This window comes from Leuresthes tenuis, unplaced genomic scaffold (assembly GCF_036924035.1).
Source record: "Leuresthes tenuis unplaced genomic scaffold, fLeuTen1.0.hap1 SCAF_3, whole genome shotgun sequence".
NCBI lineage: Eukaryota > Metazoa > Chordata > Actinopteri > Atheriniformes > Atherinopsidae > Leuresthes > Leuresthes tenuis.
The window spans coordinates 7,559,618-7,572,024 of record NW_027325357.1 but is presented as its reverse complement, the minus strand read 5'-3'; the positions used below and the strand labels follow the sequence as shown (position 1 = coordinate 7,572,024).

The following is a 12,407-nucleotide window of genomic DNA, read 5'->3' as shown; positions in this document are numbered from 1 at the left end:
CAAACCCATTTATATACTCAGGGTAGATGTAAAATCATAAAATCTACATTGGTGTTTCCCTAGATCAAACGGTTGTGCTAAATTAAGAAAAACATTGTCTTAACTTAAGGGGTTATATAACAACAATGACCCTGTTTATTTGATTTTACAGAAATCTATCCTTCAATACTCTGATGGTTTCCAGCTGTAGGTGTAAATGTCTATATCCTAGTTGTTTGAACCCAGTCTGTTGTGGTAACAGTAGTTTTGAAGTAGACTATATCTATCTGTTTGTGACAGTGCAATTTGATAAATAGGTCAGCCCAGTCTTAGAAGCCTGGCAGGGTGACAAACAGAAAACCACAAGCATACCTCCTGAACAAATCCTATATGAATTAACATGCCTCAGACAAGATTCCAGTCTGTGATGTTTGGCCCTGGCACTGATTTTTACTGGGAGTTGCTGAATGCTAGGCTTTTTCAGTAACTGGGAAGGGTTTAAAAAGCAGCTCCACAATGGTTGCTTTGTGCTGAGCTTAGCTACTTAGGAAATGCAGAGGGGCTCTCAGGGGCTGCTAAAAACTCCAGGATAACACAAGACCAGATGCTTTGTCCTTTTTGGGATGTTTCTGAAATTTGCAAAAATTGTAAACTTAAAGTCAAGAAAGATCAGAAGTTTATGCAGTTTGTAAAGAATTCTCAGTTAAAGTGAAACTAAGTACCAGTTAGTGGATTTTCAAAAACTTCACAATACTGTATTTATTAAAGTAAATAGAATAAAGGAGGAGCAAAAATGTAAATATAGTATATCTCAGGAGGTGCTGTTTATTCATACTCATGCTATCACTGCCATCTACAGATCAGCAATGAAAATTCAGACATGAGTGTTGTAAACCTTTGACAACAGCAGAGCAGTAAAATGTTTCAGCTTTCATTGCAGCATCATAAATGAAAGGCAGCGTCACCGATACAATGGAAATGTATAATCAATTAAAGAAATGTATATGAACATAAAATTATTTTGTACACCATTTCATTGTGGAACAATGGGATTTCTTTGGGAAACATGCAATTAGTTTGACTACACAGCCATAGAATACACTGAAGAATATAATTATTTTTGCTGGGCAACTGGGAGCTAAGGATGTCATTATGTGAAAACCAAGGTCAGAATGTATTCCATGCGGATGTGGGAGGGTGAAGAGAGGCTGAGAGCAGGTAGATAAAACATGTTCCCCTAATGACTTACCTTCAGCAGAGCAGACCAGCAGCACCATGGACATGGGCCCTGCAATTTTAATAATTGGCTTTGCTGCTCTTGTTGCAGCCTTTCTCCTTTTGGTAATTGGACTTGTGTACTCTAGGCTGATGAATTCAGACATTCCTCATGGGGTAGAAAATAGTGGAAAACTGCTCATGGTTCGTGTCTTGTTTGTTGCCACGGCAGTTGTGTGGAGTATTAGTGAAAGTGTTGGTGTTGATTGTATGATGTTTTTATCATGTTATTGTGTCTTTACAATATTTTTTTTTCTTCTGAATTGTTTTTAGAACAGACGAAATGCTTTCTGTGGAAGATAGAAAATGAACTTAAATCTTAAACTGTGTTACTGTCCTTTCTTTGTCCTTCAGCACCTGATAAAGCCCAGATAAAATAAATATTTGATAAGAAATCATGTCTACCAAAGGTTCCCAGAAACACAGTCATGTGTTCCCCTTCTTTGATGTTGTCATAGCAAGTATGGCCTCTTAGAAATAATTACCTTCACTTTGACTTTATCTATCAAGAGCATCATTTTTGTAGTTTGTTCACATTGTGTCTCCCCTTTCCTGAAGATCTATGCTTTCTTTACTGGCAGGGTCAAATCCTACATCGTCCCGGCATGTGCCATCATCTCTCTACCCATCCATCCATCCATCCATTTTCTATACCCTCTTAATCCAATTCAGGGTCATGGGGTGGGGGTTGAGCCTATCCCAGCTACCATTGGGCGAGAAGCAAGGTGCAGTGCATATGCCTTCAGTTTAGTTTTATTTGATGGTTTGTGGCTTGTTATTGGACTCGCTTCAGACAAGTTCCCACAGGTCTGCCACCGAAGGGCATACATTTTCTGATGTCAGACAACTGTGAGCAACAGAATAAGGGTCTGTGTGTGGTTGTCTTTTGTATTTCCATGAGATTGGATACTGGGCAGTACCAGTAATGTTCTGTTTATTTACTTAAGTAAAATTAAATAAAGGTGGTCTATTTAGTATTTTAGTCCTCTGTGAGTCATGTTCATACATTTTGTGACCATATAAGGAAGGTATACTCACATAAATTATCAATAGATTTGTTGTGCCAACATTTTCATGCATGTTTCTGTAGTCTGATCTTTACTAACTGATGATATAAAATCATTTGAGTGGAAAATACTCAAAATATTCAAATGAATCTGAATAATAGCACTTTAATATTAAAAGCATCTTAATAAATGAATAGATAAACCCTGTAATATTTCCTCTGCAGACAGACAGAAAATACAGACATGACAGCTAAGGTATACTTATTGTAAATACACTACTTTTTACTTTTGACTATTGTATATATTGAAATATATATAGCATGAGATCAGTATATAGAAGGACCCAAATTATGACAGAATTTACCTCGTGTCCTACTAATTTGAACTGGTTCTGTTGATTAAGTCTGACACCACGAACTTCTGTAGAGTATCTAAGCCTTTTCCAGAAATATCCAAAATCTATTTGCCTATTGAATCCAAGAGATTAGACCAAAGTAGACATGTATTAATGCATTTTCAATACCTGCTTCATCACACTGTGAGTCACAAGGGTGCTGGAGCCTATTCCAGCTACCATCAGAAGAGTCAGGGTACATCCTGGATTGGTTGTCAGTCCATTACAGGGAAACAGAGACAAAAGTGACCAAAAACATTCACACACACGCACACACACACTTATAGTCAATTAAACTACCATGCATGTTTTTGGACTATGGGAGGAAGCTAGAGTATCTGAAGAGAACCCATGCTGGTAAGAGGGAGAACATACACACTCCACACAGAAAGGTGTCAGCTAAGATTCAAACAAGACAATTGTTGTAAGTCGACAGAGCTAAATGCCATACCATCATGCTGCTCCTAACGAGAAAAACAATTTGATTTCTTTTCCCTTTTCTCAATTTTACTACCTTAAGTTTTGTTAACATTTTCTCCATCCACTCAGTAGCAAGAATATGTCAATATACATTTGGGGGTTAATGTTCTTACATCTCGTCTTTTACACGGTTACTTTTACAAATCAGTGGATATTTAATGAAAAATTACTTTATTTGCCTCCTTAAACATACAGTTTTGGTCAACTTTGAAAACAGTTACTTTCATATTATTTCAGTAAGGAGAACTAAGTTTCTTTATGAACAGAGGGTGAATTTTAAACAGTTTGGTGATACGAACAAAGAAAGTGAATTGGATAGCGTCCCCCTGGAATGTGGACACTAGTAGTGGTAGATGAGCAGAATTAGTAGCTGGACCCTTTACGTATCATGAAGGGATGGAAGGAGGATAATTGCATTTAAATAATCTGAGGGAGAATGACAGAAAAGAAGCAAGATTAAAAGAACAGGGATCAGGGTGATTTTCTAAAACAAAAGTATGCAGAGGTGAGTTTGACAGAAACCAAAATGACAGAGAGAGAGAGCTGCTGGAGAAAAGGCCAATGCATTCTTTGTTATGGAATTTACACCAAAAGCTTCATAATAATTGTCTTAATGTAAGAGTCAACTACAAAAGTATCCATGAAATATTTATTACATCAAATATTTCACTAATAAATAATTGTTTTCAATAGAAAAATCTTTTATAATCCATATCTTTAAGCTATTTTCTCAAAATGTGTTGTTCTTTTCCTTGCCGTCAGGAAGAATTCTCCACTTCCTTGGCATTCACATAATTGTTAAGCTCTCATTCATTGCCTATTTTAAAAAAATATTTTGCCTTCATAACATGTACAAAAAAATGGTTTTCCATGGCTGTTGATATCATATTCATATATAATATATTAGGTGAGGAAAATGTATATAAATAATAATCTTCTTCGTAGATACTTTTCACTCACGTATATCTATTCAATATTCAGATTTTCGTTCCGGAAAGTTTATGATTTCCAGAAAATATTTTCATGTGGAAAAAAAAAGAAAAGAAAAAAAACCCAGTTCTGCTGTAATGTCTCTTCAAAATGGCTACAGTTTAATATGTCGTACTTCTGTCTTTCATTTGACACCTCTTTGGTGCACCTGATCACAGGTATATTGCCCATCTGGATGATTGTGAGACTGCAACGTGTCACTTCCTGTCTGTGGCTCAGACTGAGTTTAGCGTAGACTCTCACAGAGTGGCAGTCTGACGAAACAGCAACGGGGCTATACTGGCCGCAGCAGTGTGCCAAAGGCTTGGGAGGAGACAGGGCAGACATCTGCCATTTCCCTGTGCTCAGGTCCTTATCTACCTGACTATGCAGATGGCAGATTTCAACCTGCCCTAATACCAGTAAAATCATGCTGCGCCCATATTGTTTTGTGGCCGGATAGCTTTCTATTTCCTGCTGTAGCTCAATGGACAGTTGTCTGCGTGCCATGAATTGCCTGAAAAGAACTGTGGCCCCACTGAGCCCGGGCCATACTATGAAAAGTTGCTCTCCCCCCTCCAACTTACCCCTAAGTGCCTCACGTAAGGTTTCTGTGAGCAAAGAACCTCAGAACATGAGGGGGAGGTATATCAAGGCTGGTTTGGAACATGAGGTCTCACCTTTACTGGCAGTAGAGGCTATAAGTTTGAAAACCCCACAGACCTTCATCCCCAAAAACAAAACAAAAAAAGCTCTGGCATTATATGATTGATGATTTTCATGTCATTATTAACTTTTTTTAAACCAGGGCTAGGTCAGCTGTCCTTCTGCAGCTCAGGTTGTAGATAGTACTGACGATGTAAAAAACACTTTGGAGATCATAAATTGTATCACGTAAACTTTATTCTACTTTGTATTTTGTTTTATATTTTCTTATACAAGCTTGCCTCCAATATTCATCATTAACATTATACGATTCGTTGAAGAAAAACCCTGGGACAAAAAAAAAATTAAAAAATCAATAAACAAAACTTGTTATATTCCAAAAATGAAAAGTAGCCTAAAGCCATAAAGCCTTTACACAATTTCTGGCACAATTAAAGCAAGTACTGGAAGTACTTCTAAAAATGTAAATGCCATGCCCTAGCCTGAAGGCATGTCTTTCTTTTTAAAAAGATGTAAGACATCTCTGATTTGCTTCCAGGATACTCAGCTTGTCTTCCCTTCAGTGTTTGCTGTGTCCATGGCAACAGAGCTCTAGTTTCCCTCCACTATGGGTTCAGGTGAATACATCTACATGCTATCGGTTAGACAAGCTACTGCTCAGAAAAAGCTTCAGATTTCCCTGGCTGTGTGTTTGACACCAGGTAACATATAAACCAACACCAAGTCATGGAAAACAATAAATGGGCCCAAACTGGATGGCGAATAGAACAGAAGTATCGAAACAAAGTGCTCTTAGGCAACTGGGCTGAAAACAGACTTCAGGTAGGCTTATGTTTGTTGCTGATTGTACTGTTATGCATTGGAGTAATGTAACAATTCGGAATCAAACCTAAACTAAAATTTGAAAAATAGAGATTGGACAATCTTTTTACTCATGTTTAGTTCAAAACATAAAATTATCCCAGTGAGATCATGTGAAGTGTTTTGCAGATCCTCACTTGGTTATCAAGTCTAAACTAAAATAATCAGTCAGGCTGGGTTCAGATAACATCAGCGCAGCTTCCTGATGGAAAAGGCTAGAGCTTGTGACTAATTACATTGACATGAAGTTTGTCCGTGAGCTGCTGTTCAGGATTTGAGAGAAGAAATTACTGAAATATTATCCAGCAGTGTCGATCGATTCTGAAGTGCGAGCTTTGCTGATCCTTACACTGGGCTCATTGCTCAGGTCCATTTGTCATTCCTCTTTGCAATGTCTATTTATTCCACACAGTTCACTCGGGAGCCAAAGATAGCCAACAGCACCAGTCATTTAGACTACCAGCCCCACTGGGACTTTGAGCCAGACCTCTCTGTGAGAAGATCTGCCCTGCTGAGAGCTGAGGTCAGCCCTTAACTGCTCGTTCAGGGCATTAACGCCAATTGAAAGCCTGTCACAACCCTGCAAGTCAGGGCTTTCTTTTTTAGATTGTGGACACTTCTGTATAATATTGATGGCCAAGATAAAGGCCTGTGATAAAACTCCTTATGAAAGCAAGTTTCTGTTCAGACTCAGCAGTCATGAAAAATGTGTAAAATCATCAGTCCTTAAACGCACTTAAAAGCTAGTTAGAGCAATTTGCCTGTGTCACATGGTGAGCCTCTTGACGATTATTGAAAAAGAGCAGGTCCTGACCTGTATAACTTAATCTAGTAAAGCCCACTGCATTCAGCCAAGTCTTCTGTGTATTTTTATCCAGGGATATCCATACAAGATGCTGATTGCCCACCACAGAGCACCATCATCAGATTATTTGGTCACACAGTTTCAAGAAAGCTATGTGAATAAGCACAACAATTCTTTGCCAGCTTTGCAACCTACGCAACTTGGAAGCTCTACACTGGAATCTGAGAAGTCTGACTGGCCAGTTTCAGGTAAGTCCACTATTCAAAATGCTACAGATTATAAATGGGAAATCATTCCAACAAGCATCTAGTTGCAAGGGGGGTGGGTAAAATGCAAACATGTATGAGTACATTAAACATTGTACTAAGAAAATAAAATACTAAAAAACTAAAAAAGAACTGTCTGCTCATGAACAATTAATTAATTATTTGACAGTTAACTTTGCTTTCCTCGACAGCCCTTTCAACCAGCTCTGGCCTATTGGATTCCACAAATCACCATTTCAAAAAGCAGCAGTCCCACCTGCCATCACTTACTGTGTACAGATCAGCATACCAACAGCATCCACTTGGTGCCTTCTGCCAGAGCCGCTTTGCCAGGGCATCACGTATGCTCTCCAGCCACCTCTATGGAGCCAATCACAACAACAGGGACCTGCATTTGAGACAGGGCTTGCTCCTTCAAGTCCCTGAACATTGTTTCAGAACAGTTTAGAGACAGAACTGTGACAATTAAATTGCATTACATCCTACTTGTAATTTAAAACATTAGTTCAAAGTGGTGCTGTTTTATTTGATTTAATCTTTTTGTTTTCTGGGTTGACATGTTTTATTAGTTGTAAGCATGGACATATTAACTGATAAGATCATTTGGGAAATCAAAATGGATACAAATATTGAGCATGGTTCTCTTTAAGTCACAGTGAGGACATTAGTAGATAAACTTTTCAGTTTGACGAGTATCAATAATGTTCAAACATAAATGAGTGTGTGTTTGCAAGATGGAGGCAATGATTGATGTCACATTACACAAGAAATACAGAGTAGGAAGAATTACATTCGATATGAAGAAAAAGCAAGATAACATTGTTATTAATGTTAATGATAAACTCAATCTAGCTATTGAGACAAAGCAGAAGCCATGAGTCATCCAAGGCAATGTCTGAGGAGAATCTCATTCTTTGTTTAAATGCAAGGAATCAAAGTGCTTAATTAGGAATAATCAAAGATGCTTATGTTTGATGGTCAACCATCTGTGTCTGCCTCCCCTTTTCCCACTTGCCTGCTGCTTTCCAGTGCAGTTCTTCTTCACCCACTGCTAGCTTGTAAAGTCACTCCACTACCAGTGCCTCACCTCACATTTTTGTGTCACCGTGAACCTTCAGCTCCTTTTGCCCATGCCGCTACTGTGCTAGCCTTCTCAACCACATGGTGGTGCTATAGCAGCATGTCACTCTCTTAATCTCTGCAAAGGTTCTCAGCTTTAGTACACAGTGAAACATGATAGTAAATGAGCAAACAATAAGGGATTTAACATTGGTATCATTGTATGCATATTGAATGGTTAATGCAAATAAAAACTTTAAAATATACTGTTAAGACAATACTTGTGATACTTATGTTTCTGTTAGAAAGCCAAAGAAATTTTGGAAAATAGATTTACCTTAATAGAGTTAATCACTAATAGTGGGTTAGTAGGCAATGAATGATACATTTGAATTTTTATTTTGTGTTTATCAAAACAAAAGAGTAATAATCTAATCAGTCAAGATTTAAAGAAATACCCTCTGTTTTCGCCATAGGAAGATGACAACAAAAAACAAAATAACCACAAATCAAAGTGTTGGATAAGATTCAAACTTAGTGACAAATTCTTTAGGAGCTTGCCTATTCGTATTGTATGGCATACTCATTTACACCCTGTCATGTTTAAAGAGCAGCTTTAGATAATGACATTGTATCCAGACTGCTGTGTAAGTTATTTTTGTGCCCTACACTGAGCAGCTGATAGATGATCACTATGTTGCCCAATTTTGTGTGTTAGAGTTAAATGAACCCAGTTACTCTGATATTTTTTATGAATTATCTTTTACAGGGAAGAGGTTAAGCATCTGGGATGACATAAAACTAGCAGAATGGCAAGAAGGAGTGGCAAATCAAAGAAGCAAACAATTAACATGGCAGCACATCCTGTGTAAATCTAAGCAAACAGTAGTTTGATGACCATAAACAGTCTAATACTTTACACCTGCTTCCAGAAATGAGACATGAGAAACAAACAAGGCTCTGCGCAACACCCAATCCGAGAAATATAAAGCTTTTTATGAGACCAATTTGTTACTGCTTTGTGGTTAACACCTCAAATAAACAATAGTACAATGGTTACAATTTTGCTGTAACATTTAGGGTTAGGCTGGATTGAGTAAAGCAAAATTCACACAGTCAACAATAAACTTGATGTAAAGCATGCTCTTGTAGGGATACTCAGTCACCACCTAATCTTATCATCAATGGAAAAACCGAATCCTTTTTTACACACTTGTCTGCAGAGGCTTCTTATCAGGTAGTGAGAGGACAAAGGGGAAAAGTATGCCCTTGGCTCCAGAGAGGACACTCAAATCCTCATCTGAGAAAGCTGGGGAGATCTCATCAGCGTCAAACCTCATGGTGAACTGCCGGCTGATACAGTAGATTGCGCCATCCATTGTGACACACTGGAAGGCAGGGCAGCATAGAAGTCGTTTGGAGCTGCACTCATACCATAGTCGTGCCACTGAATGGTAGCGGTATACACTTACACCAAGAAGTGAGTTAACATCGAATCGATAGAGAAATCTCCCTACAGCTACCATATCTGCAGTTCTGTCATTGCTGCCTACCATGAGACTTGGCCTCCAGGTGTTGTTTTTGGGGTTATAGCGCAGTAGCATATATCTAAGAGTACCCCCAGAAACAGAGAGCTCTCCACTGCACACCGTGACATGATGTGCCACAGCAAACGTGTCATTAGGCAATGGAGCCACAAATGTCCATCTGTCCAGTCGTGGGTCATAGCGCTCGACTGATGATAGGCACTCTCCTCCGATGGCATAGATGTAGCCCTCAAGGGCTGCCAGTTTGCAGCGAGGCCTGGCTTCATTCATCGGACAGATCTCTTTCCAAATGGATGTCAAAGGATTGTAGCAAAACACTCGCTTTGAGGGTGTCATTTCTCTGTTTGTGTCTTGGCAGCCCACTGCCACAAATAAGTAGTTATCCATTGTGCACATGGCACAGGCTTTAGAGATGACCTCCTGTGGGATCAGGCAGAGCGTATGCCAGGCGTCTTTGTGGTCATCATAATAATACATTGCACTCGACATCCTCCTCTGTTCTGTTGTTGCTCTCTGCCCCTGTGTGTTCCTCAACCAATCTTGAGGATCCATGTCTGCAACAATGACAAACCTTCTTCCCCTCATTCTCTGCTTCTGAATTTGCTCCCTCTCACCAGCCATTAGTCGCCCATAAATATTGGGATCCCTGAGCACTTGTAGGTAATTGTCTGACATAACTCTAAGGGCTTCTTGCTGAACATATATCTGTCCAGTTTTCTTAGAAAGATAAAGTGTCTCTAAACAGTTACCTAGATCAAGTTTACTCTGTATGCTTTCCAGATCTGTGTCACAGAAAATTTCTTTTGGAGGGTGTACAAACTGAACCCCTGCTGCAGTCATTAGATCAACCTTCCTCACTTTACAACTTTTGCTATCTGTAGAGGTCTGAAGAGAGGTGGTCTCATTGCCTGTTGATGCCAAAGACTGAGTTATTGGAATTGGGGCTCTTGAAATTTGAAAGGGGATAAAAAGCTCAGAGTCCTCTGCTGCAGAGCGATAGCTCTCATTACGCAAAAGTGCCGGTCGTGCTGGGTGTCTCAGCTTGAGGCTTCCTTGTGAGGAGGCATCCTCTACAGTCCTCTGTTGAAGAACCAGATTGCGCATAATGATAGGGCTTACAGAGAAAGAAGACTCTGTGAGACTGCGTCCACGGTTTCCACACTCCTGCTTTGACTTAGAGTTCTCATCATACTGACCCAAGATAGTGCTAGAATCAGTTATTGAGTGAGATGAAGACTCAAGATAGTAATCATATATCTTTCCATGCACAATCTGGTCTCCTGATCCTTCCAGCACTACGCTAGCATCCTCCACTTTGATCTCTGCCTTGGAGAGGAAGCTGGAGTAGACCCCCTGACACTCCAAGTCCTGCCTTAACTCCCTGCCGACACCCACACATCCCTCCAGCTTCTTCAAAATGCAAGGGGAGCGGCGCCCCGTCGTATTAACCATCCCATACTCTGTTGGATCTTGGAGGCTCAAAGCATTTTCCAATGAAATATTACTTGTGGCAACTGGTTGATTCTGATGAGTGAATACCTCCCCTTTCAAGCATTTATCTTGATTCCTATTTGACATGTTAAATCTCCCCTCATGCTTTTCAACTAGGTGAGGAGGAGTTTCTGTTGGTATTTCCTTGGTGCTGTCAGATGACTGGCCATCAGTGGCTGAGTCTGCACACAGGAGCCTTGGTTGCTTGTTTCCTTCATTCTTGCCATATTCTGGTTGGGTTTGATGATGTAGCGTTGTCTTGCAGTTTTGGCAGGTGGCATTCTGTTGCTCCTTGTTATTGCCACAGGGCTGAATTGTCCTCACATTCCTGGAGTTGTAAAATCTGTAGGCCCAAGAAACCAGCAGCACTGCAGCTACAGAGACACTAAGCTTCAACAGCAGCTGCATGTCGAACTGGACTCCTAACAACTCTGCAATAGGCATTGCTGGGAAAAAAAAGAATGACAGCAATGGCTGGCTGACTGATCCTTTTGAAAGTTATTGTCAATGCACCCCAGCTGACTGGAGCTGTCTGGTTTTCATTGTAAAGGAGCTGCTGTGATCTGATGACTATGCCTCTAAAGGATCAAGTGTAAAATGATAGCCCTAGAGTTTCTATTTGCATCCCTTGCTCTGCAGAGGCGGGGCACTTTTTTATGCAGCACCTGTGGCGATTCAGATGCAGTTTCAGTAACCATACACAGTATGTAAATACCCATGGATCAATATTTGCTTATGCAAGCTGCTGACTCTACCAGGTTTTTCTCACAAATATCCTTGTGTCATTTCTTTAAAAAGAATCTAATTACCTTCTTTTGAGTTATGTGACACCTTTTGCGTGTGTTTACACCAAAAGGAGTGATTAAGGTTGTACCTTTTTATATGAAAGTTGAAAAAACATTGCCAAAATTATGATAGAAAATACCCCTTAACTTGCTCTACAGGTGCCAGAAGGTAAGCATGATTTAAATAAGTGGTGGAGAATGATGACAGGTGGCATTCATCAAATACTTTATAACCAGGATGTACCTATTTGCAGATCAAAGGTCCTTTCCAGTGCCAGGAGATATGCTAAAATTATGTTTCTAAAAAGATGCTGATGGTTGCTGTCAAAAATATAAATGGCAATTGCATTGTAATACAAACACAGAATATTAAGATGAAATTAAAACATTAAAACATTAAAATGGAAAAACAATAGAAAAAGTGTTTACATAGAGAGCTGACAGCACTATTCATTCCCATGTGATGCAAACATGTATTTCTGTCAGACTGGAACCATGTCACTTGGTTGCCGCTGTCAGTCTGTCATTTGTGTTGCTGATAACACAACAGAACAAGACTACAATCAGCAACAAAACAGTATTTATTTTGACAGCACTCTGTGAAGCCTTGTGAAGATGCATAACATGCACACTTGTACAGAGAGTGTGTCAGGTGTCCTCTTTGATGTGGGTGCTGTTTGGCCATCTGATAGCCAAGTCAGCTGACAACAAAAAGGAAACCGGATTCTGCAAGCATAGTTAACACCTAAATAATTTAGAAATGGGCTATGAAGGTAGCTTCTTGTCCTAATAATTGCCCAGTGCAGAAAAAAAAAGATTGTTG

At 39.5% G+C, this 12,407-nt stretch overlaps 3 protein-coding genes across 3 annotated transcripts; 2 read left to right on the top strand and 1 right to left on the bottom strand.

Annotated features, from left to right (window-relative positions):
- The first annotated feature begins 1,254 nt into the window (after positions 1-1,254).
- aadacl4 (arylacetamide deacetylase-like 4) lies at positions 1,255-5,002 on the top strand. The gene is given in 5 exon segments (XM_072382454.1): positions 1,255-1,320; positions 4,264-4,754; positions 4,756-4,845; positions 4,847-4,904; positions 4,907-5,002. Coding segments are annotated over 5 exon segments (801 nt in total).
- Positions 5,003-5,496: 494 nt separating this feature from the next.
- On the top strand, positions 5,497-7,150 carry cfap107 (cilia and flagella associated protein 107). The gene is made up of 4 exons (XM_072381608.1): positions 5,497-5,592; positions 6,044-6,154; positions 6,510-6,684; positions 6,894-7,150. The coding sequence occupies exons 1-4, from the start codon at positions 5,497-5,499 to the stop codon at positions 7,148-7,150; spliced, it is 639 nt and encodes a 212-aa protein (XP_072237709.1).
- A 61-nt stretch (positions 7,151-7,211) lies between these two features.
- Positions 7,212-11,374, bottom strand: klhdc7a (kelch domain containing 7A). Its single transcript, XM_072381607.1, has one exon. The coding sequence runs from the start codon at positions 11,241-11,243 to the stop codon at positions 8,967-8,969; it is 2,277 nt and encodes a 758-aa protein (XP_072237708.1). The 5' UTR covers positions 11,244-11,374; the 3' UTR covers positions 7,212-8,966.
- Positions 11,375-12,407: the final 1,033 nt, after the last annotated feature.